Source organism: Gymnoscopelus braueri (genome assembly GCF_963280865.1).
Source record: "Gymnoscopelus braueri genome assembly, chromosome: 3".
Taxonomy (NCBI): Eukaryota; Metazoa; Chordata; class Actinopteri; order Myctophiformes; family Myctophidae; genus Gymnoscopelus; species Gymnoscopelus braueri.
In genome coordinates, this window is record NC_137612.1 from 10040122 (window position 1) to 10066779 (window position 26658).

The window sequence follows — 26658 nt, forward strand, 5'->3', positions numbered from 1 at the left end:
TGCTTAGGATTCATCCTCTGGGGAGCATGAAGGACAAGGTGCATCGCAAATTTCATGGCAATCCAGACAGTATAGTTTCCAAGATAATGGTCGCTGTCGGGCAGAAACCTTGTATCTCCATATTTCATCTTTTTCTTCATAAATGAATGGCCGATTTTATTCTTTTGTTGTATGAACGTGTCACACAAAAGCAGTGAAAATAGCCCATCTACAAGATCAAAAGGCATCGCAATGTGAGCTTGTAGATCTGTTTTTGTATTCTTATTTTTTTAATTATTATGTTCTTGCCTAATAATAACATGCCCAAAATAGGGACACTGTGTGTGTATATTTGTTTTATAAAATAATATTTAACCTGAAAAGTGTGCCATTGACGTCGCCGACGTCACGTTTTTCATAAGCCCAGAGTGCCAATGACGTCGCCGATGTCATAAAAATAATAAATATAATATATATATATATATATATATATATATATTTTTTTTTTTTAAATGTTCAGAACCCAAGATATTATGATTTGAAGATTTGCTGCTCCATTCATTTCTTGTTTAACTTCTTACTGAAAAAGGCTGTTTTTTTTAACAATGTATTTTTGGCCTTGGCACAGGGGTGATAAAGCCAGGAATAAGTTTGGCACTGAATGAGTTAACAAGAGCTTGTGACTACAGTAAATCACTCCATTGAATCCAATCGAACACAGAATCTTGTTTTTCCATTTCCTGAAAAGCAACAGTTTTGGATTTACAAGGTTTCCCCCCTCAACAGTGACGATGTGTTGTATGGTTGCCAAAGTGTCGGAAGGACAAGACGGCCAGATGGACGTCCTCGGGCACGACTAAAAATAACTATTATTTTTGACTGAAAGGGGGTTTGAGCTTAGCACCAAGGTTCCATCCCTGCCTGCCTGGGCCCTGCATGGCTGCCAGCAGGTTTACTCGGTGCTCTCCAGAAGCATGGAGGGTTCTACAAAGCTCTGTTCAAACAGGACCATGTGTTATCTCTCCTGAGGTAGGCATCCAGCTCTGGGGTTCGTGTGGTCTAATCCACAGCCAGACCCCTGTTGTTGAACACCATCACGGAGAAGCCTTTTATGGAGTAATTACTCAGAGACGTGCACGTGGACGCACGCACGCTACCTGGAGAAACCTGTGTGTGTGTGTGTGTGTGTGTGTGTGTGAGAGAGTGTGAGTGTGAGTGTGTGAGAGACACACACACACACACACACACACACACACACACACACACACACACACACACACACACACACACACACACACACACACACACACACACACACACACACACACACACACACACACACACACACACACACACACACACACACACACACACACACACACACACACACACACACACACACACACACACACAGAGGGGTTTCTCCTGGTGGCTGATTGACAGGATATTGGCCCAGTGCCCACTCTCACAACCAGGAACTGCAGGTGGAGTCAGAGTAAATGAACACGGTTGTAATGTCCTTCTGAAGTGAAGCACGAATGCTCAAACTGAACACAATCATTCTCGGTCAACAAACCCCTTGCCACTGTGATGCAAAAAAGGCTATTGACAATTTATGATTGACAATTGCATGATTAGAATGTTGTTTCATGTAGTGTAGATTAGGTAGAAACGTATTCATGTTCACCAATCTATGCTGTTCATATGTGTCATATACAGTATAGGACCACACTCTTCATCAGCAAAACATTTGAATGAATAAGATGAAACCTTTCTCATACTGTAGTTTGCCATTAAAGGAATTTCACTATTGAGCTTAAAAAGATTAAAGGGTAAATCTGAGACTTTACAAAACATGGCGGAAAGAAACAGTTATATTTAAGTTTATGGAGAAAATGGGTTGTATACAATTGCTTTGTAATTCAGATTGGAAATTGAAAATGGATGAGAAACAATAATAGTACAAAACATGTTGCCAACCATTTCCCTTATTCCCTATTTTGGGCATGTCATTGTAGGTGAAAATGTTCACAAAAACAGCAGATCTACAAGCTCAAGAGCATATAGATCGCCTTTTTCCCACTATTAGTCTTTGACAAGGTCTATATACGGGTTAAGTGGTTTTAATGGCACCGATAAGGCATATGGTGACCTTCGGAGATAGTGGACGAGATGGATAATGTTTGACTGAAAATATACGACCTCCTAGAAGGCTCAAAGGTCCATTTCTCTGCCATCTGGACACACCTTCCTAGATCAATGAAATATCTGTCTGGCAGTGTGTACTCACACATCTGAAGGAGACGGCCACAGCAGGACCAGACTGATAGAGTTGGCTGAAAAACAGACAAAAAACAAGATTACTTTGACAGATCTCATCGGAGAACAAAATAACCCAATAGAGTTCAAGGGCTCTTGACGGTGTATAGTGGGAGCGTATACGCTCGCCGGGGCAAGGGCAACCAGTGGTGGAAAGTACCTAAGTACATTTACTCAAGTACTGTAATAGTTAAAAGTTTGAGGTATTTGTGCTTTACTTGAGTATTGGTTTGGGATCTCGCTCCTCCTTTGAGTATTTCCAATTTCCAATACTTTAACTTCTACTCCACTACATCTCAGAGGTAATTATTGTACTTTTACTCCACTACAATTATTTGCAAACTTTAGTTACTAGTTACTTTGTAGATTTTGATTATTATCACAAAACAAACATTAAGCACTCTAGCCCTGTATACATTTTGGCCATTTGAAAATAGACGATCTACAAGCTCACAATGCGTCGCGAAGCGACGCATTGTGAGCTTGTAGATCTGCTATTTACAAAAGATTTGTATACATTTGAAAACTTGAAATGGGACATTCTACATAATGAGTACTTTTACTTTTGGTACTTTAAGTACCTTTTGATGCCACTACTTTTTATACCTTTACTCAGGTACATTTTGAATTCCGAACAGTGTTTCTACTTTGCAGTATTGATACTTTTGTATACTTGTGTACTTTAGTACTTTTCCCACCACTGAAGGCAAACAACCAACCATGGTGGAATTGGCTTTCTACCCGGCCGTGGCTCTGGTGTATTTCTTCGGGGTGCTGCGGGCCACCCAGGAGGACAAGGTGGAGCTGGACGACCGCGCCTCGCTCAACGTGTTCCTGCTGTTCGTGCTGGCCCAGCCGCTGTGCCTGGTGATCGGCAGCTACACGGGCATGGCCACCTACCTCCTCACGGCTCTGGTCTCCTACAACTTCCTGCCCTGGAGGGAAGCCATGAAGGAACAACAGCAGGCCGCCGCAGAGGACTCCAAAACAACAGAGAAAGAATCAAAGAAGATAAACTGAGGGCATACTTGAGCCAGTGGTTTTTCGTGCCAAGGACCCCCAAATTGATATGTGTTTGGCCGCGGACCCCCACCTGAAAATATGTTGTGCCACGGACCCCCAGAAGCAAAGATTTGAATTCAAAATGTTCACCTTTTTAAAAAAAAAAACATTTACACACATTTTCGAGATTTTTCAAAAATAGCAGATCTACAAGCTCATAGCGCGGCACTCGGCGCAGCGCTATGAGCTTGTAGATCTGCTATTTTTGAATAGCCGAAGTATAAAATATGGATAAAGTGGTTAAAATTATTCCGACGCTTTATTAACAAATTTTGCTGGGGACACCCTGGTAAAGTTTTTGATTTCAAGGACCACCCATAACTTTCAGAGTTAAAGACCTGTGAGGGTCCATTTTGTTAGCCTGGTATCCAGCCTGCTTCGCTACGTTCGGCGGACTTTTTTTTCTCTCTTCGCTTCTCAGTCTGGAAAGCCTCCTATCTCCAAGGGAGGCGGGACATGCCAAAAGCTTCGAAACCTACCGTGGCTTCTGATTGGTCTGTGGTGCGGGGCGGGACAAAAAAAAACAGTGTGATCGTTGTGATTCGTCATTCGTTTGAACAACATCCAATCAGCAACGACGTTGCCCAACGTAACATATGTAGTTCCATTGTAGTTCTGCAAAACGAGTCAATAGGGTGCTCTCCAGACTGAGAAGCGAAGAGAGAAAAAAAATCCGCCGAACGTAGCGAAGCAGGCTGGATACCAGGCTACCATTTTGTAACCTCGTCGAGGAACCCTGAGGTTCCCTGGCCCCCACTTTGAGAACCACAGTGACCTGGCTCTCTGTTCAGCTTAACGGGAAAAAAGACACTTCTTCTCAAACACTGGACTTTTTTTCCCCTCCTTTTTTTATATACCAAGAGGCCTATGGTAGATCTTAAAGCAGCACTAAGTAACTTTCCTCTTCTACTACTTGGACTCCTGCTTAAATGCTGACATCTTTACCATTGAGCCAATGGAGCCGGCCTGCTTGCTCGGGGGATGAATTGAATGTTGACCATCAGGTCAAAATTCGTGTCAGATCCTGTGTCTAGGTGAGACGTGCCCTTTTGACACAATCTAAATGTCTCAATAGAAGAGCAGGGAGACAAAATACAACCACCCCAATTGTATAAGTTATATTGTATTAACATCCTCTACCATATAGATTGGACAAAATTACATTTTATTCATTAAAAATGTGACATAGTGAGGCTTTTATATGACAGTAAACACTGGAGTGGACATGAGGTCATGTCCCCATAAGAACTGGTTCCCGAAACATGAACATTGACAATAACAATAATTATGATGGGGGGGAAAAAATCAAATTTTCACTGTATATACATTCTGTTTTAATTACCCATCATTGTTCAGAAATGAATGTCTGTGAGAAGCATGGTGTGTGGATTCATGGTGTGTAAATCCTATAGTCTCCATCGGAGCAGCTTGTACAATAGGCTTAAACCAAGCTGAGCTGATAGACAAGGCTTTGTTCAGCCGCCATAGCGGATGCCTGCTGTGTGAAGACTGTTTGATGACTGTGGGAAATGTTTGAAGATGTTTAAATGACTGTCGCTGGCATTACAGAAGTCTTTTTTCTTTTTATGTGAGCTCACTATAAATCCTATTTCAGACTCACACTTTTCTAGAAGTGCTTCCTTCTCATTATTCTCCTACAGGATGGTACTGAGTTGACTGTAGCCTCTATACTGAATAATATATTCTACACTGACAAAGACTGAGTACACAGTCAATTCCAGACAGTTTGTTTAGCTCTGAAAGTGACCCATAGATAAGGGCAGTGGTGGAAAAGGTTCACATTTTTTTTATTTTAGTAAAAGTATCAATACTGCAATGTAGCACAAATGTAACACAAAAGTATTGGCTTCAAAATAGACTTAAAGTACCAAAAGTAAAAGTACTCATTATGCAGAATGACCCGTTTCACAAGGTATCATATGTATAAAATGTAGCTTTTGAATAAATAGCCGAACCTACAAGCTACTGTAACAGCGTGCAGCGATGCATTGTCCACTTCAACCCTATTTAAACGTTTCTATTTGAAAATAGTAGCACGGCTCGCAACGTTTTGAGCTTGTAGATCTTCTATTTTCAAAAGATTTCTTTACATTCTGCATAATGAGTACTTTTAGTACCAAAAAGTATATTTTGATGCCAATACTTGTGTACTTTCACTCTATATTATATACTCTACCATATTTTGATTATCCAGACTTTTACTTGTAACGGAGTATTTCAACATGGCAGTATTGATACTTTTACCTAAGTAAAACATTTGAGTACTTTTTCCACCACTGCTTGTACAAACTTTGAAGTCCAAAGTTCATACTCAACAATTATAGAGTCACTGCACTGCTTTGAAGATGGGGAAGGGGAGTCAGGAGAAAATACAATCTTGAAAGTCACTGGTGTCTAAAATCTGTATCGACAGGAAAGAGCAGTGATGGAAGAAGTTCTCACATCTGCAAGCTCACAACACATTGCAATGCAACGCGTTGTGAGCTTGGAGATCTGCCATTTTCAAATAGCCAAAGTATAGGGCTGAAAAGGTTCATGTGTGTTTTGTAATAATAATCAAAATCTGCAAAGTACAGTACTTGAGTACATGTAATTGGTTACTGACCACCACTGGGAAAGAGGCAGAGGAGAAGATGATGGAATCAGCGGTGGCAGTGTGGGGGTGTTATTAATGCCACGGTGGTCACAGCAGGGCAGATCATTTTTGACGGGCATGAAGCCAAAGTGAAGGGCAATCACGGCCACGCATGGCCTCATCATGGCCTCCCATGGAAATTGTCATTGTGCGCACGTGCGTGCGTGCATCATTCAAAAGGTTAGAGATATAGGGATGGGACCATATGAAAAGTACAATTATTGTGACAAAAATAATAATTATTTTTATTTGCGATACTATTATTATCGCGATAAATGAAAATATGCTTAAAACTTAAAATGCCACCTTTGCTATAGGCCTACCACTTGCACCCCCAGCATCTCTATTCTGAGGGGAACGTTCGCCAAAAATAGCCGATCAAGGTTGCAAGGTGTTGCAACAGCGTGTCACTTCGTGCCGCGCTTGTACATCTGCTATTTTTGAGCATTTTTGAAAAATCTTGAAAGCGTTTCAAAACGTTGTAATAATCTAGATTTGTTTTATACACAAATCTTCTCCTCTGGGGGTCCATGGCACAAAACATTTTCAGATGGAGGGTCCGCAGCCATACTGTATATCAATGTGAAAGAACTACTGATTTAGAAGGCATTTGTACTCGAATCGGCCTCAGGTCTTAACCACTTTCAACCAGGGCATCCCTATTTTGCTCTACTCCAAACCTCTTTGCCGAAAATAGCAGATCTACAAGCGCACAACGCCTCGCAGCGCCCCGGACCCCCTGTTGAAGACCCCTGCAGTATACTCTTTACCGTGTGTTTTGCGTTTTTGTCCAATGACTGCAATGCGTAATAGACATGTTTGACGTCCGTGGTGGCTTCAATGGGAGCAATTATCTGCTAACAACAGAGTGCTGCGACCATGACACCAACAAATAGAGGCTGATCGACCCCATTAGTACCAGGTGTGGTGGAGTGGCTGCCATCGGCATGTGGAGAGCAAAGCTATGTGCCTGAATATTTGGTATAATCAAATGTGTGCAATATGCATGCAGTAACCCATTAAAACCCGGGAAAGATGATTTTTGTTGCGTTGGCTATTCAAAAATAGCAGATATACAAGCTCATACATACGCTTGTACATCTGCTATTTTTGAGTGTTTGAACAATTCGGAATGATTTTGAATTACATTAATTGTAGAATCGGCCTCAGGTCTTAATGGGTTAAAGCAAAATCTAATCTCACGAATGCATTTTTTTTTGTTATGCCACGTCCTAATCTGCGATAAATAACAGAAAAGGAGCCTCCCTCAACGTGAAAGGAGCCCCCCTCACACTAGCGCTGTGTTTCATAAACAGGCAAAATATGTAAAATATAATGTTTTGCTAGCCATGCAGCCAGCCAGTTGAAAAAATTGCAGATTGAGGCTTTGACCGTTGCCTTCATGAAATATCCGAGATCGTTAGGGTTTTCTAGAAGATTGAACATGTGCTCTATCGCTAGTTTGACCACTTCAAATACTCTTTAATCTTAAAATAAGGAATTAACCGAAAATAGGCTATCTACAAGCTTACAAGCTTGAACTATAGCCTATTTTCTGTGAGTGACACGCTTCCATAGAAGCCAGTCCAAATGACTGGCTTCTGTCGTGGCGACTGAGAACTTGAATCCATGAATATGCACACATTTCTGGATTTCTGTAAGGTCCATTTTGGGTGTAAGTGATATGTTTCTGTTAAAATAACTGTAAAATAACTATATTCTGATAGTAATCATTGCTATAGATAGTGTTTGTTCAGTTCTCCTGGACTCTCCAGCTCTTTATTAAACAGAAAATAGCCTATACTTTTTCCGGTCAGGAAACCAATTTGATCCAATCAGGAGATAGAACTCATACAGGGCACAGGATGAAACAAAGTGAAATTGGAAGTGATGAAACACAAACAAGAAGAATGTGTAGACAAAATTGGAACTGGAACACTATAATATGGAGCTGATAAATGATCTTTGGGGAAAATGTTATTTTCGATTTACTGAAGAGCAGGAGAGACGAAAAGAGTCAAATGTCACTGAAAACAAAACAAAAAAACACTCAAAAACATGATTGCTCTTGGATAATAGAGCTTTAACTTTTCAGCTAGAGACTTTTTTTTAAAACAAAATAATTATAATTTACACCCCATTTAAATTACCACTCGGGTGGGTGGGTTTGCCTGGCCACTCCGTGGCGTCCATATACCCCCGCAACTGTTGCCATGTCCGCTTATTATAAGCGACTTTGGGCTTGTTTTTCTTGTAAAGTTGCTTGTAAATATTGGTGGTTGCGGTTTGCGTTTTTTGGGGATTGCTTCCTAACGTTGTTTAATCCAGTGTTCCTCAAATATTTTCATGTAAAGGACCCCTAAATTAATAGCTATGTATTTTGTCCTTAATCCCCATCTGAAAATGTTTTGTGCCAGGGACCCCCGTACCAGATTTGTGTTGTTAAATGTGTTGTTAAATGTTTAGAACAATATTCAAAATGTTTCCCTTTTCTTTTGTTTGTTCGTTTTGTTTGAAAATAGCAGATCTACAAGCTCACAACGCGTCGCAAGCCGATGCATACACAGTAGGTTTTTAAAGTGCTCATGTGGCCCTATTAGTCACTTCTTTTGGGCTTTACGTTTTCATAGACCTGGTTGCTAATTTTCTCTCAGACAATCTGACCCCCCGCCAGCAATGAATGGTGGCATTGAGGTGGTGGAATGACCAACTGTTTGAGGTCAGGGGCTTCAACAGCTCCAGCACTATGTCATCATGGAGGAGAAACATGGTAATTGTGCACAGGTCAGTATCCCGTTGAGCTTCCATCAAGTATAAAATGACAAGGGAGAAAATAAATGTCTAGAAAAAACATATTTCTACAGGGTTTGTTAGTGTCGGTCGGGAAAGCCTCGTAACTCAATATTTCTCCTTTTTTATGTTTTTAAATGAATGCCCTACTTTGTCATTTACTATGGTGTCACACAAAAGTAGCAAAAATAGCTGATCTACAAGCTCACAACGTGCCACGATGTGACGCTTTGTGAGCTTGTAGTTCTGCTTTTTTTTTTTTTTTTTTCGTGAGTGAAAGTGGTTACATCTGTTGGGTTTTATAAATATGGAGCCAATGAAAAGTATTAACAAGAGAAAGTGACAAAATAATAACTACATTAGATCGATTGGAAGACATGTACTTGTGAGCTGCTGATGATGAGACCTGAAGCCGATTCTACACGTCTCCTAAATCTCAACAGTATTCTGAAAAACGTATGTTTCTATATCAGTGGTGCTCAATCTTTTTCATGTCAAGGACCCCCAAAATTATATGTATTTGGCCGCGGACCCCCATCAAAATATTTTGTTCCAGGGACCCCCAGAAGCAAAGATTTGAGTGAAAAATGTTCGCTTAAAAAATCTATATATTCAAAGATTTGCACACATTTTCACGATAAGAAAAAATAGCAGATCTACAAGCTCGTAGCGCGGCACTCGGTGCCGCGCTATGAGCTTGTATATCTGCTATTTTTGTATAGCCCAAAGTGTAAAATAATGCTTTTTAGCTCAAATCTAAAATTGACACAGTTCCAGGTCTTAATGGGTTAACCCATTGAGACCGGGAACACATCTGTGTCATTTTAAGATTTCTTTGGCTATTAAAAAATTGCAGATCTACAAGCTCATAGCACGGCACAGAGTGCCGCGCTATGAGCTTGTAGATCTGCTATTTTTGAGAAATCGTGAAAATGTGTGCAAATCTTTGAATATATATTTTTTCAAGCGAACATTTTAACTCAAATCGTTGTTTCTAGGGGTCCCTGGAACAACATATTTTGAGGTCAGCGGCCAAATGCATATAATTTTGGGGGTCCTTCTACATTCGTAGAATCCCCCAGAAGCAAAGTTACCAAAAAAATATATAGGCCTACATATTCAAACTAAAGATTAGCACAAATGTTCACGATTCTTTAAAAAAAAGATAGCAGATCGACAAGCTCAAAGCACGGCACTCTGTGCCACGCTATGTATAGCTTGTATATCTGCTATTTGCTAACCAAAGAAATCTACAAAAATTACACAGACGCGTTTCCGGTCTTAAAGGGTTAATACTGTCAATGCTGCTAGGAGTTTGTCTCCTATGGCGGCCGTCCGTCAAACACATAGGAGACAGTATTAGCTCCATGCCCTGACCTACATAATACCCATGATCATCATTAATCATAGATGATTATAGGGCTTGGTTGAAAGCTCCGTTCTGATTGACATTTATGGCAATCATGGCCTTCAGCCGTCTGTGTTATTTCTAGATATCAGGCTGCTGCTGCTCTGAAGAACAGGCCGTTGCTATAGACATATAGACAGTGGTGGAAGAAGTACTCAAATGTTTTACTTAAGTGAAAGTATCAATACTGCAATGTAGAAGAACTGTTACAAGTAAAAGTCCGCAATTCAAAATTTCCTTTAGTAAAAGTACAAAAGTATTGGTATCAAAATGTACTTAAAGTACCAAAAGTAAAAGTACTAAAATGTTTGAAAATAGCCAATCTACAAGGACGCGTTGTGAGCTTGTAGAGCGGCTATGCATGTTTCATAATGTAATCATTTATATCTGAAAAGTAACTAGTAACTAAAGTTTTCAAATAATTGTAGTGGAGTAAAAGTACAATATTTTCCTCTGAGATGTAGTGGAGTAGAAGTTAAAGTATTAGAAATTGGAAATACTCAAGTAAAGTACAAATACCTCAAAATTGTACTTAAGTACAGTACTTACTGTAAGTAAATGTACTTAGTTACTTTCCACAATTATACATACACACATATACATATACAAAACTCATTTGTACTCCTTGGCTTTCGATGATTCAGACTTTATTTGTATAGCACCTTTCATGACATGAAATGCAGCTCAAAGTGCTTTACAGAGCAAGCATTATGTTGCACCCTCTATGCGTTTTCTTCCCCCTGTTTATTGTGTATTGTTTTGTAATTTAACAGCAAAAAGGTACACTACAGAATGTTTAAAAATGTTATGTTTGAGGCACGTAGGCAATGCAGTAACAGCATATTAATTCATGTTGGATCAACACTTCCTATGAGAGTTTTTGCAAGCTGGCTGTGTTGCGCTGGAGTCGGCTGGACAAACTCATTGCCATAATGATCTATTATCTATTTTCTTTACTGTAAGCTAGTGTTTATCAACGGGGGCGGTACGCCAGAGGCGTATAGAGAAGTTCAGGAGGCGCTGGAAGAAATATCTTTTTAAATGGGGGCACTGAGGTGCTCTTGGGGGGGGCGGCAGTTTAATATATTCAAGTGCACATTTTCTTCATTTTATCTTATATGGTGTGATTTCTGAATTGTGTTAGTTTTATTGTCTAAGCTTTATTTTTGGGATGATGAATGTTGGAAGATTGGCTAGATTTGTAAGTGTTCAATGGGGTTTGTAGGGGTGGAAGCATGTCTGAAAAGGCTACTAATGAATAATGATATAAGATATTGACATGATATTGACATAATACTGACATGATATTGACATATAAGGTCGTCGAGGCTAGGGCAAGTGCTACGAGCTAAGGTGGAGTCTGAAGATGTGAGTCTTCAGATTACGGCGGAAGATTGAGAGTGAGTCTGCAATTCTAACTGCAATGGGGAGTTCGTTCCACAGTTTGGGAGCCAGAAGGGAGAAGAGTCTGGGTCGTGTTTGTCCCGGATGTTTTAGGGAAGGTTCTGACAGCTTCCCTGTGTTAGCTGATCTGAATGAGCGGGAGGGGTTGTAGGGTTGGATCAGGCTTTGAAGATATGGGGGTGACATACCTTTGGTTGCTTTGTAGGTCAACATCAATGTTTCGTACTCTGTGCGGGCGGTAACTGGGAGCCAATGGAGGGAGCGTAGATGGGGGGAGACATGTGGACACTTTGGCTGGTTGAAGATCAAGCGTGCTGCGGCATTCTGGATCAATTGGAGGGGTTTAAGTGCACATGCCAGTAGGCCAGTAAGGAGAAAGTTACAGTAGTCAAGTTTTGATATGACTGATGTCTGGATAAGGAGCTGGGCTGCCTCCTGGGTGAGGACCAAGCCCCCAGAACCCAGTGGTTTCATTGAAGCCAAATGGACATGCTGGCCATTCATGGTACTGCAGCTTAGTACCGCAACATGAACGAGCGAAAACGGTTTCAACCAATGGGCTCGACTCACGAGCATGCGCACGAGCTTGCGCACGGGGCTGCGCGCTTCTGTGACGCAGAACGCGTCACAGAAGTGACGCGTTTGGGGCCATAATAGGCCGCGCCCACCAAATTTCCAACCCGGAAGAAGGGGTGAATTAGGCCCATGCGCTGGGTGACCAACTCAATGCAAGTGGATGGGAGGAGATTTCTGGTGCCCTCTCTATTATTTTTATCTCTATGGTGAGGACGGGTCTGATCCTTCGAATGTTATAGTGTGTAAACCTACAGGATCGAGTGACCGCTGCAATGTGTTCCTTGAATGAGAGCTGACTGTCCAGGACAACACCAAGGTTCTTGGCCGTCGGAACCAAAGTCACCAGGACGTTGTCTATGGATATAGTTAGAGCCTGCATGAGGCAGGACTTACTGACATCCCTGTGACATGGCTGTGACAGAGCTGTGACAGGGCCAGTCACAGCCATGTTACAGGGATGTCAGGCCCTGTCACGGGGTTGTCAGGAACCGTTTATTTATATTTGTTCAAGCCTTCTTTCTCTTTATTTGTTTTCAGTGAGCCTGTGCAGTTTCTCCAGAAACTGCTTTGTCTAGTTTATTATGGAAACGTGTTGTCATACTGTTTGGTCTCTTGGGAAAATGTAGCGATACGATCTACTGCATAAATAATAAGTCTTAGTTTTATTGCCAAAATTGTATATTCATATATTCAAATTTATAGGCTACTAAACAAGTTTTTAGAAAGCAGGTCAAACAATTTATTGATGCTATTTAGTCCTCTGAATCAAAAAGCAAATACAACTGGGACAGTTATCTCCAAAACTATATTCTGATTTATATTAGGTTACCCAATGACCTTTCGTCTAGCATATCATATCATTGAGTCAAAATGTCAGCTTACACACAAGATATGTCAAAATGAAATGGGCGGATTGCCGTGAAACATGCCCTACTTAACTTTGGTTCCAGACAAGATATCTTGAAAACCGGTGCTGAAATGCACCATGCTCGTTATGTAATGTTTACTGGAGCAGTGGTGTAAAGTAACTACAGTAAGTACATTTACTCAAGTACTATACTTACAATTATAATTTTGAGGTACTTTTACTTTACTGGGGTATTTCCAATTGTCTATACTTTTACTTCTACTCCACTACATCTCAGAGACAAATTTTGTACTTTTACTCCACTACAATTTGAAAACTTTAGTTACTAGTTACTTTGCAGATATAAATTATTACATTATAAAACATACATTAACTACTTTAGCCCTATTTTGTACCTAGGCTATTTGAAAATAGCTGATCTACAAGCTCACAGATCTGCTATTTTCAAACATTTTAGTACTTTTACTTCCGTTACTTTAAGTACATTTTGATACCAATACTTTTGTACTTTTACTCAAGTAAATGTTGAATTCCGGACTTTTACTTGTAACAGATAACTTCTACATTGCAGTATTGATACTTTTTTTTTATTTGAGTACTTTTTTCACCACTGTACTGGAGTAGCATTTTGAATGGAAGGACCTTTACTTTTCTGAAGTAGTAGTTCAGGCTAGGTATATTATTTGCATGTGTTCAACATCAGCTGCTTTACAATGCCAGTTCAATGATGGACTAGTCTAGTGGGATAGATTGATGGAACCTCAAATCAGAAGAGACTCAATTACAATGAAAACAAACAGACCAAGATAACAAAACATCATCTGTGCTTATCAGATGGAAATAAACAGGTGCACGGCATGCAGCGTACTCATCCGGGATGGTGTGTGTATGTGTATGTGTATGTGTGTGTGTGTGTGTGTGTGTGTGTGTGTGTGTGTGTGTGTGTGCGTTTGCCAGTGATGATTGCCGTTTTCAAATGGCTCTGAGGCATTAATAACTGTCTATGCATCACAATGGCAGAGTCGAGGCCCGTCGAGGCTGGGATGAGCGGCACCGCCCCACATGGGTTAATGATCACAGATTGCAAAGGAAATGATGTATGAGATGGGTGTGTGTGCGTGTGTGCGTGTGTGTGTGTGCCTCCGAGGCATGGAGAGATGAGAGAGAATAAAGAAACATCTCCCTGTGTCCAACCCTCAGTCCCCTACAGTCTTTTTTCCTGTCTCCTCTATAAACAGTCAATAAACTGCTCCTCCATATGCAAGGTAATTGCCCATTTCTTCCTCTCGTCTCTCTCTCTCTCTCTCATGAAGAGCTAGTTGATGGCATTTAGCTGCCATTTGAAACAGGGAGAGAAGCACCCACAATGTTCAAAACAACGTTCCCTCAATGGCAATCAGGGCAACAGACAAGTGAAGTTGAGGCTTTCAAGCTTTCGCTGATCGTCTTTTTTCATCATCTCCCCCTATGCCACCATTTGTATCAAGTCACACTCAGTAACTCAATTTTAATGAGGCTGAAGCCCTTTCTGGTGTTTGTCCTGTGCTCCTTTCACAGTAAAAGCCCTGTCGCCTATTATACTGCAGTGGTTCTCAAACTTCTCCATTCCGCGACCCCCCGAAACTGGGGGCCCCCAACCTGACAGCCACTTGGAATTGTAGGAGTTGAGGCATTGCATTTAGTTTAACTCGGTTCCACAGATAAATATTGTGAAAATGGCCGATCTACACCATTTTTGCCTCTCTTATACTATTTGACAATTTAGCAACAACAACACTCATTGATTCTTCAGTCTAATAGATAGATAAAGGCTGAGAGGGATTGAGTGGTTGACTACTGTGAGCAAGGTTATCTGGCAATGATTAACAATATTTACCGTTGGTGGAAGGTTTTGCTTTTCAAAGCACATACCATATACATTATAAGTTCACGAAGGGATATTGCCGACATTTGTAGCTCTGGGGATTTCTTAGCTCTGCCAGGCGCGCAGCGCTGCTCTGCTCATAGACGGAAAATTCCCCTACCGTGCAAGGTCTCCAACTTTAGTAAGAAAATAAACAAAACAATTTTGCTATTCACCAAAACAAAGGCAGTTTTGTGTTGTTGAAAGTCTATTCTCCACGGTGGGAAGGCTCTCAGGACCCCACCTTCTCTGTAAAAGACACTTTTTTGGGCAGCCCACCCTGGAGAATAGACTGTCAACAACACAAAACAGCTTTTGTTTCGGTGAGTAGCGAAATAGTTTTGTTTATTTTTACTAAAGTTGGAGACCTCGCACGGTAGTGGAATTTTCGGTCTATGAGAATAGCAGCGCGCCTGGCAGAGCGTTAGAGAGAACTCACTAACACTCTGGACCAGAGCTATGGATTTCTACACAGTATAGTAGCCTATATGAAGATGGAGAAGTAGGTTCCGGTCAGTCGTGGAAAGTAACTAAGTACATTTACTTAGGTACTGTACTTAAGTACAATTTTGAGGTATTTGTAATTTACTTATTTCCAATTTCCAATACTTTTACTTCTACTCCACCACATCTCAGAGGCAAATATTGTATTTTTACTCCACTACAATTATTAGAAAATTTTGTTAGTAGTTATAATCAAAAACTGAGGATTTTGATTATTATTACAAAACATACATTACCCACTTCAGCACTATGTACATTTCGGCCATTTGAAAATAGCCAATCTCACAATGTGTCGCATAGCGACTCATTGTGAGCTTGTACAATAGATCTTCCATCATAAAAATCTATTTACAATTTTTTTTAATACATTTGAGAACTTGAAATGGGACATTCTGCATAATGAGTACTTTTACTTTTGGTACATTTTGATGCCAATACTTTTGTACATTACATTTTGAATTCCGGATTTTTACTTCGTTGTTACTAGTATATTGCAGTATTGATACTTTTACTTAAGCAAACAAATTGAGTACTTTTTCCACCACTGGTTCCGGTCATATTACATGACATTGTTTGAAATCCTGTGTGTGTGTGTGTACAGTGAGGAGTGTGGTTGTTTAATGACGTGTGCGTGTGCGTGTGCGTGTGCGTGTGCGCAACAATACACACTCTAACGTTTTCAGCGCTCAAGACAGTGTTTAGAGCTTTAATTTTTAATTTTTATTTTGTAGGATCTGTCATTAAATATTTACTTACACTATTTACATTTGAGAGATATTTTACATGATTTGGTTTACATGCACGATGTACAAAATAAAAATAAAAAAGACAATGAAAACAAAAAGAAAGTAAACGCTGTACACACTTTTACAGTCGTTTAAGAGGGAGTAGTCTGTGCAATAAAAGGCACAAACGACCTCTGACCCTGTTCCAAGAGTACATTATTATTTCAAACACCTCGCTCAGAACACACACACACCTGGAGCGAGACAACTTCAGGAAGAGGAGTTGGTGTGTGCGGTCAGAATCTCAGAGTTACAGTCCTAAGGTTACATTTTTGGAAACCCTTAGAATTCACACACTGAATAATGATTGATTTCATAGCATGTCAGGATTTTAGGTGCATCATTTTGACTCATTTTTGTCATGTGAAATCATTCCGTTTTCACATGTAATGTAAGGCAGTTCTAGCCTGGAAACCAGACGAATCTGCCATTGCAAAAAAAAGAATTGCTGATTGCAGATTTGGTCTGGCACCGCTCAGTTGTGATTGATTGGATTTCACTCCCTCCGAAGTAGTGAGCGGCCAATCAGGGCCCAGTATACAAATAAGGGGCAGGTTTATCACCAGAGGCGTTTTTTTAATTCGCCCCTTGGAAATGCAGGTTCCACACAGAGATTCCAGACTAATATCCATGCAGTGATATTAGTCTGGCCATGTTATTATAGGTGAAAATTTGCTTCACTTTCTCAGAAAACAAAACAGCAGCAGCAACATACACCACCGCTGGTGTGAATTTAGCGTAACATTAGGTTTTTTTCCAAGTGTAACAAGCTGACCGGGCTGAGATATGGGTCCAATTCAAAGCACGACGACTCTCATGGATTGTGCAGTCAAATGATGGATACCAGGAGTACTGACTGAGCAAGGTTGTCTGGCAATGTTTAACAATATCTACCTTTGGTAGAGCATTTTGAAAGGTATGCTGAAAATGGTAAAATGTTCTATCAAAGTGAAATGTCACATACGTGACATAACATATCAAAGGGATTTGTTTTAAGTAGGGGCACTTGGGTAATGTTTTTTTTTACCGTGTTTTCTTTTGTCAATCCATTCTTGTCTTACATATCAGCACAACATACGGTAGCATTGATTTCCCAAACACACATTTTTAAGCCTATAGACTCTAAAGTTGTATTTTTCCCCATAAAGAAATGATTCTGTGGTTTACGACTACTGAGATTTCCCTGCTGTAAACGTAAAGTTAAATTCACAGCTGTGACGAGAGAGTTCATAGGGTTCGTGTTCACAGCATTGTCACTTATAAAAGTGCAGGTATTTACAAACTTACAAAGACACATCTTTAGGCCAGACGATGACAGAAAAACTCATCAGCAACGACCGAATGAATGTCCATTGGAATATTAAGAAAAGATATGACACACCTATATACAGATTTGTACAAGTATCAAGTACGGTAGCGATACTGCCACTCACAGACAGATGTAGACAGTCATGTAGACGCCTCTTAACTCAACGACAGATGGGGCTGACCATTGCCAAAGTGAAGGCTTCTGTTTGGCTGTATTTATTAAATTGAAAATGACCACGCATGACACTGTGACTGGCCTTGCCCATTGTGTTGCCAGGTTTGGAGGCGTCAGCATGGACGGATCAACAGGGCTATTACCATGCAGCCCAATGTACAAGCACTCTAGACAGTGCCTAAAGCTACAGTACTGCTGTACAATGTCTTCACTGGCCATCCCAATGATATTAAAAGGGATAGTTCACCCCCAAAATTACTTTTTTTCTATCGATTACACACCCCATGGAGACTTGAATTCATGGAGATTTTTTTTTTGTTTTTGTCGCATTCCTAAGCGAATAATTTGATGACTCCGGTAGGAGACTCAAAGTGTCAACTTTGAGTCTCCTACTGGAGACATTAGCATCTTTTCCCGCATTTTCCCTTGAAGTCAAGGCTTTATGGGATGTGTAATTGATAGGAAATAAGTCCTTTTTTGGGTGAACTATCCCTTTAACCACTTAAACCCTCTGACTCTATGAGAAACGGACTTGAGTTACAACTGTACTCGTCTACAACTGTACTTTTATCCGTATACACCAAATCTCACCGATCTACGATTGTAGATCGGCTATTTTTGCCGAATGTTACCCCCAGAATAGGCATGCTGGGCTTCAAGTGGTTAACTATAATGATAATGTGTACATTTGGATGGATTTTGATTGTTTGATTGTTTTATAGTTGGTGGAGTGGACTATAATTTTCAAAATGGCATTTGTCGTGATAGTTAATCGGTGTGGACGACCCAAGATATGGAAGAGGAAAAAGAGGTGATGAAAGGCTGAAGTAGCATTATTACAGCACAGCAAACTGCACCACAGAGCTAGTAAAAGTTAGCTCAGTTTGGCAAATTGGCACAGCTGAGAGTGTAAGAGTCCAAAGTAGACCAGTAGTCATAAAACTATTGTGTAATACAGGTTCAAATAATCACCGATTACACATCGTACCATTCACTCTATAGTTTGATCACATTGTTTTTTTTATGGCAGTCCATCCACAAACATCACACTGTACGCAGTCAAATAATCAGGGTTTACAGCGGTTTACACTCATTTTGCTGGGTTAACTCTGAAGACATTTTGAACAATTCACTGTCATACAATTTCAGTGCATCTTCTCAGAGACCTTTTAGCATCGGCCAAATTCTGATACATAAGATTTAATTTAAGACAAAATGCATGTGCATAAAACTGCAGTACAAAGATAAATAAACAGAGTTAAAGATGAGACCAAACGAGATGCGAGAGGAAGAAAATAAACGCAGATGGTACCTTCAAGTCATTTTCTAAAATGATGGAGAAAACCCCCCCCAAAAAACAAACAAATAAAAAAACAAACAAACAAAAAAAGTCTTTCACAAGTCATTTGGTCAAATTCATGAGCTACATACAAAGATTCATAATAGGGTTCAGTCGAAACGGTACTATGACTACAATTATCCTGCAACCCCTACCTGAGTTTTTAATCAAAATCCCCCCCCCCTTCCCCTCATACACACAAACACACACTGCATCCACCCACACGCACACACACCTGCACAACACAACCCCTTTGAAATGGAAAAAACAAAACAAATTCACATCACTGTGTTTTGCGGACTGCACAGTAAAAACCTCAGTGTTAATTTATCCATTTGTAACTCTGAGAGAGTATAAATGGAACCAAATGGACCCGTAAGGGTCCATTTGGTTCCATTTATACTCTCTCAGGACACTATACTTACACTCAGGACTTTACTGTGTGGAAGCAGCTTCAAAGTAATGCTAGTAACATCATAAACACACAGGGAGACGATAAGACACTCAGCGCTCAGTAGAAAGCGTAGTGCTTATCGTTGCTGTCGGGCAAAAACCTCTTATCTCGGCTCACCTACAACACAGGGCACTTCACACCAAGGATCAGGTCAAAAACCTGGGTGTCATTTTTTACTCCGATTTGAACATGGAGGCACTGCATCAGAAATGTTACGAAAATATCATTTTACCGTCGAAGAAACATTGCCAAAGTCTGACCATTTCTTTCCCAGACACTGAGAAATGAATTCATTGTTTTATCACCAACAGGCTTGATTACTGTAATGCTCTCCTGTCTGGTCTTCAAAAAAAAACTATAGGTCGGCCCACTCGTGGACAAACTTGTCCAGAATGCAGCAGCACGTGTGTTGTTGACAAAGACCAAACGGAGAGAGCACACATTACGCCTATTTTAAAGTCCCTGCATTGGTTGCCTGTCAGTTTTAGAATAGATTTTTAAGATCCTTTTCACTGGTTTTTAAGTAATTTAATGGGAATGCACCTACTTGTCAGCAATGCTCCCTAAGTACGTGCCTGGCAGGGCCCTTAGATCCTCGCACTGGTCTCCTACAGATCCCAGAGGCTAATACAACAAATATATATGGAGAAGCAGCTTTTAGCTATTATGGTCCCATGCTCTGGAACAGCCTGCCAGGGGATCTGCGGGTCTCTGTGTCTGTGGATTTTTTTTTCATAAATCTTAAAACACATATTTTTAGCATTACTTTTACTTAGATTGCTGCATTTCTCTTCCTGTTTTACTTGTTCTTTTAAATTATTTGTATTACTATTTTTTTAAAATGCATTTCTATGTATTTCTATGCATCACTGCTTTTTGTTTTGCTTTTTTTTACATGATTTTTTTTAAGTCTAACTTTTTTTCCCCTGTGAAGCACATTGAACTGCACTTGTTGTCTGAATTGTGCTAAATAAATAAAGCTTGATTGATTGATCTCTGTATTTTAACTTTTTGTGTTTCTTCGTAAATTAACGGCCTAGTTGATCATACTACAGCTACTTTTGACGCTTTTGAATTTGAACCCTGAAAAGTAACAGTTATGGACATATGAGGTTCCACCCGACAGCAACGTTACGCTAGAACCAAATCCTCACATCAGATCACTGTGTTTTCTGAGTGTACGGTGGGGAGCTGTTAGGGGGTTAAAGTGTCTTTGCTCAGGGACACACGTTGCACCATAGCGCTAAAACACGTGAAACACGTTAATGGCACTCAATGAGTTAAGCCACAATTCATGCGTTGGGGTGCGCTGAATATAGCAGACTTACAAGCTCACAATGGCGTTGCATTCGCAATGCATTGTGAGCTTGTAGCTCTACTATTTTCGTTGTGCGACCGAGCATAAAGTAAGGCTTTAGAAGGGCGAGCTGAGGGTCGAAACATCGACCTTCTGATCCCCAGACAGCCTTACTCTACCCACTCAGCTATGGCGGCCACTGTACGATGGTTGATCCTCAAAGCATTGAAAGATAACCGACTCTCAAGACTCAGGGGTTTGTGAAGTGGAAAAGGGCTCTACGGACAACCAGGAGATTAGTTTTCTTGAAACAATCACAGGTCGTTATGGAGTGATCTTTCACTTAAAGAGGACTGACTGAAATCATAGATTGAAATCGATAAGAATACTCGTTCCTCCAAATATCGAGAAAGGAGTGGTCGTCAGACAATAGAAAAGATAATGGACCTGGCGTGTAAGTCTGGGCTTATTTCTGTTGCCTGTAGCTGTCTGAATGTACGTGTGTGTGTGTGTGTGTGTGTGTGTGTGTGTGTGTGTGTGTGTGTCAAGGGAGTCTTGCCAGAGTGATAAATATGTTTCAATAAAGAGACTCTAAATCAAGGCAGTGAGGAATGCCAAACCCGATCAGGCAAAGATGGGAGAGCCTAAAAATACACACTTGTGCGCGAGGGCACATGCATGTCTGGTGTATAGTACGCACATGTGTGCTACGCACGTCGCCCACGCTACAACCCTCTCCAGGCAAACAAAGGCAAGATCTCGTTTGACAGCAAAAACATTGGCGTTAGAAAATAAGGATTTCATGAAAGAAAGACAGAAACCCCAAAAAAAGTGGGGCTACGGTATAATCTCTAATCAAACTGAGCTAGACCGGGAACGCATCTGTGTAATTCTAAGATTTCTTTGGCTATTCAAAAATAGCAGATATACAAGCTCATAGCTTCTTCTCATAGATCTGCTATTTTTTGAAAAATCGTGAAAATTTGTGCAAATCTTTGAATATATATATTTTCAAAGTGAACATTTGTACATTTCCGTAAGTTTTCTAAATCCTAACAGTATGTTGCTATATCAGTGGTGCTCCAACTTTTCCATCCAAAATGAGCATGTAGATCTGCTATTTATTATTCTTTTATCGTGGAAAATGTGTGCAAATCTTTGAATATTCTTTAAAGCGAACATTTGTAACTCAAATCTTTGCTTAGAGATGGGGGTCCGTGGCCAAATACATATCTCGGTGCCGTGCTATGAGCTTGTATATCTGCTATTTTTGAATAGCCAAAAAAATGCGTTCCCGGAATGAATGGGTTTAAACTGGCCTCCCAGAGAGGTGGGTTTGGCTGGAGAACAGTGGCACACATACGGTTGGCAACTCAGCTTGATGCTGTTCGCCAACTGTGGAGTACAGAGGCAGGAAAGAGGGGGGCTCCAACCACCTCCCACCCCCCATTTGTGTGGAGCTTTAGTGGGGGGGGAATGGGGGGGTTGGCCCCGATACTGTAGTATCGTACAGATAATAATCTGGCACTTTAGCCCCCAGTAGAGCATAATGCCTCACAAAGGTAGCTGTAGAGGGGTGTGTGTGTGTGTGTGTGTGTGTGTGTGTGTGTGTGTGTGTGTGTGTGTGTGTGTGTGTGTGTGTGTGTGTGTGTGTGTGTGTGTGTGTGTGTGTGTGTGTGTGTGAGTGTGAGAGAGAGAGAGAGAAAGAGAGAGAGATATATAGAGAGAGCGAGCACGCATTAGTATGAGTGTGTGCACACCCAGGGGGTGTTTCTTATTCCTGCTAGAGTAAGCACTTCACAGTGCAGAGATAACACACAGAAGAACGAGCTACAGTCGTTTCCACCCGGATCCCGGCGCTATTTCAGTTTGCGTTATTGGACCTGCCTGGGCTTTCCCCGAGTTGCAAGGTCAGCACTCTGCAAACCGCCAACAAACAAGCCACGGTGGACGCATTCCAGCAGATGAACGAACCCCACACCGTACATCAAAAATTAAGACATAAAAATGTCAAGCACCGGGATATTTGTACACTGAGGTAGGAAAAGGAAAAGGAAAAAAAACAAGAAATAAAACGACACTAACGTCAGTGAGTTCAGACTTGATGAACGGAATAAAGAGAGTTCTTCCTCCTCCTGGGCTGAGGTTATGAGAACCAACAAACAGCAGGATCGTGAAAATGTGACAGTTCACAGCGTTGTTGAGTGTATACATACATGGTTGTGTAAAGAGAGACCAGGGTAAACATTTGTGTGTCAAATATTCCAGTGACACTAAAACCGCCGCTCCGGAAAACACCCCCCAAAAAATACCCAAGTGTTCAATGAGCATTCACCGAAGTGCAAATGAAAATCTACCTGTTTGCCAGGCATATAAATACGGTCCTCCAATATGTGAACGCTGCTGAACACAAGCGGTCCTGAAGGGAGAAACACAAGCCCCCTCCCCGTCATTAGTGGGTCAGAACCGGGATTCCTCTGCGTCTCTGTTTCTCTGGGCCAGTTCTGTTCCTTCGTCACATGAATAACATGACTATGAGTCAACTGTACATGTCTCACATTGTTGTCCTGATGGGACTTTCTGTCTGTCCCCCCCCCCAAAAAAAGCACAGGTAAATACATGAAGGACACTTTTTCTTTTCTTTTTGTCTTTGAAAATGTGTGGTGGTTATCTGGCACGAACAGAAATGGCTCCGCTGCGTGGGATCCCGGCAGCTGGGATTATCTATTATTTTTGGGGGGTTTAATCTGTCCAAATATGATCGCATCTAAATGGCACTTTCAGATTGGCAGTGAAAAAAATAAAAAAATAAAATAGTCCAGCATTTTGCCTTTTTTGCACGTTTTCCTCCAGTGTGTCGTGTTCAGAAAGGTACGAAGAAAAACACTGTGGTGGCCTTCAGGACGGACATCAGCGTCCGGGACATGGAGGTCAGCCTGGAGGTCAGCGAGTCAGCGATCAGTAGTAGAGAGAGACGCACTCCTTTCATCACCTCTTCTTCCACACCTTGGCTTGCCAGATCTTCACTGTCATGTCACTGGATGGATGGACGGATGAACAGATATCAGGGTGGGAGAAATGTGAATGAGAGAAATTAGAGAGGAAAGCAACAGGCATAATGCACAAGATGAGCAAAATAAGATCCGTCACTGAAGAAAGAAATAATGAATGTCTTGTATCTCATTGAACATCCTGCACATCAGACAAATATGATAAAATAACACTGTTCACTCTCTCCTGTATCTCTGTCTCCCGCGCGCGCGCGCACACACACACACACACACACACACACACACACACACACACACACACACACACACACACACACACACACACACACACACACACACACACACACACACACACACACACACACACACACACACATCAAACACCCTTCTGTTCTCTTCATCTCCACACTTTAGCCACCATGATGAGCAGCCTTTTTAGGAAATGTACAAAGAAACATAATTGCATTAGGAACTTTGGCATAAATTATTAACCCCATTATTCTTCCCTCACAGTAAGTACTTCAATTCCCAGCTTCGCCAATTTAATCGTCAGCTTCTTCCTAATGCACGGGACACTAGTCACAGAACACCTCTCACGTCAGCTAAAATGTGTTAACCCATTAAGATCTGGAACGCATCTGTGTCACTTTAGATGTATTTGGCTATTCAAAAATAGCAGATATACAAGCTCATAGCGCGGCACTCGGTGCCGCGCTATGAGCTTGTAGATCTGCTATTTTTGAAAAATCTTGAAAAGTTAGGATTTAGAAAACATTTTTAAGAATCGCCTCAGGTCTTAATGGGTTAATATCCAGAAAAGCATGGCATTAGGTTATTAACACTATAACTGGCGTCAACGGCCCCCCAAAAAAGGTTTACTTAGTGAGTTAACCGCTCTAAAAAAGAGCACTTACAGGTGACTGCATTTCGGAACTGGCCCCTGTAAAAAGTCAAAGCCTGCCTTTTGTTGGCCCCCTCTGCAGTATCTATGAGGACCCCTCCTAGGGGTCCTGGACCCCCTGTTGAAGACCCCTCTGGTTTAAGTGGTTAAGAGCACACATATTGTATCATCTGTACAGGTTGTCGAGTGTCGGGGTTGGAAAGGTTACTCTAAGCAGAACTATGAGTCACCTCATACACAGCTATAACTGCATGGGTGGAGGTGGGGGGGGGTTGCTTGGGGTGTACAGAACAAATGGTCAGTGAGATGCAAACAGGACGACAGAAAAAAAGCCAAACTGAGATCCACATAAAAAGGGGCGTGTCAAAAGCAGAGGAGAAAGTTGACAAGGCTGACAAAAGGACAAAAATTAGGATACAAAGGGGAGGAGAAAAAAAGAAAGAAAGAGGAGGGGAAAAAAGGAGCTGACCTTGTAAATGAATATATATTTATATTATAAAAAGATGTGCCTTCCGCTTAGACGACAACGGCGTTATCGGGGGTTGAAAAAAAACGCAACAAAGTGAAACCCCGCCCCTTCCAGAGTGGAAGTCTTTGAAAACGCTCCGCCTCGCGTCTCCATGTAAACACGGGCAACACGGGGGAATCCACAAAACGTGTGACGTCGTGGCTCACGCCGCGTATGCCATTACATCGATGTAAACAAACAGCTGTGATAGGAAGTAGAACGGAAGTAGGTTCTACGCATGCGTGACTGGTCTATCTGGCAGGACGTCACAGCGCCACCTAGCCACCTGGCATGCACATTACAGCGTTTTCAAATCACTGTTGCGTTTCCGTGTAAACGCAGAATAAAAAGTGAGAAAGCAACGGCACTTTGACGTTCTCTATTCTGATCGTTGCCGTGTAAACGTGGCCTAAGAGTATTGGGTTTAGGTGGTTAAAGAAAAAAAGAAAAGAAAAAGAGATGCAGCTGGGTGGAGGAGGTGGAACATTAGTGAGAGAGTACCCGAGGAGGAGTGTGGGAGGAGGAGGGTGGGGTTGGTGAGCAGAGCGGAGGCAGTCATGGCAGGCTGGTGGCTCGGCCCTTGATGGCCAGGACCCGACGGGGCAGACACGGGGTTAAACCCGGTATATAGCTCCACAACTTCACTCTGCAATCACTGGATTATTATGATGGAGGAGAGGAGAGGAGAGAGTAGTGAAGAGAAGAGAAGAGAAGAGAAGAGAAGAGAAGAGAAGAGAAGAGAAGAGAAGAGAAGAGAAGAGAAGAGAAGAGAAGAGAAGAGAAGAGAAGAGAAGAGAAGAGAAGAGGAGAGGAGAGGAGAGGAGAGGAGAGGAGAGGAGGTAAAAGGAGAGGAGAGAAGGGGGAAAAATTGACAGGGGAAAAAAGGAGTAGAGAGGCATCAAGACGTGAAAGCAGACAAGAGAGAGAAATTGCCCGTGGAGGAGAAGGCAAGATAATAAAAACAAGGATGAAAAGGGCGAGAACAAAATGATGACGATGATGGGATGATGGGACACATTATACGGATGAGAGAAACGTAGAGGACAGACAGAGGAACAAAGAGAGAGAGAGAGATGTCAGACAGGAAGGAAAATAAGTTAAGACTATAGTACTACAGCAGTGTTGGGGGTTGAGTGCTGGGGTTGAGTATTAAATACTAACTTTTACTCAACCCCAGTACTTGAGTATGGATACTCCTGGTCAAATATTACTCCACTAAGATTTGTACTTGAGTGAAAGAACTGGAGAACTTACTTTTAAAAAATACATTGTATTCAAAAGTAGTACATTTAGACATTGTGTGTAGCAGATATACAAGCTCATAGCACGGCACCGAGTGCCGCACTATGAGCTTGTAGATCTGCATTTTTTTTTAAATCTTGAACATTTGCACAAATCTTTGAATATATAT

General features: G+C 41.3%; 1 protein-coding gene across 3 annotated transcripts in view; it reads right to left on the bottom strand.

Annotated features, from left to right (window-relative positions):
• Positions 1-23733: 23733 nt before the first annotated feature.
• kif21b (kinesin family member 21B) overlaps positions 23734-26658 on the bottom strand; it is a 121531-nt gene continuing 118606 nt past the window's right edge. For 2 of the 3 annotated variants that reach the window (XM_080425203.1, XM_080425202.1), the window contains one exon: positions 23734-23864. In XM_080425203.1, coding sequence (XP_080281329.1) covers positions 23816-23864 — 49 coding nt within the window. In that variant the 3' untranslated portion in view covers positions 23734-23815. Of the gene's footprint in view, positions 23865-25780; positions 25903-26658 lie in introns of those variants that run through there. The other variant, XM_080425201.1, reaches the window with a different exon arrangement.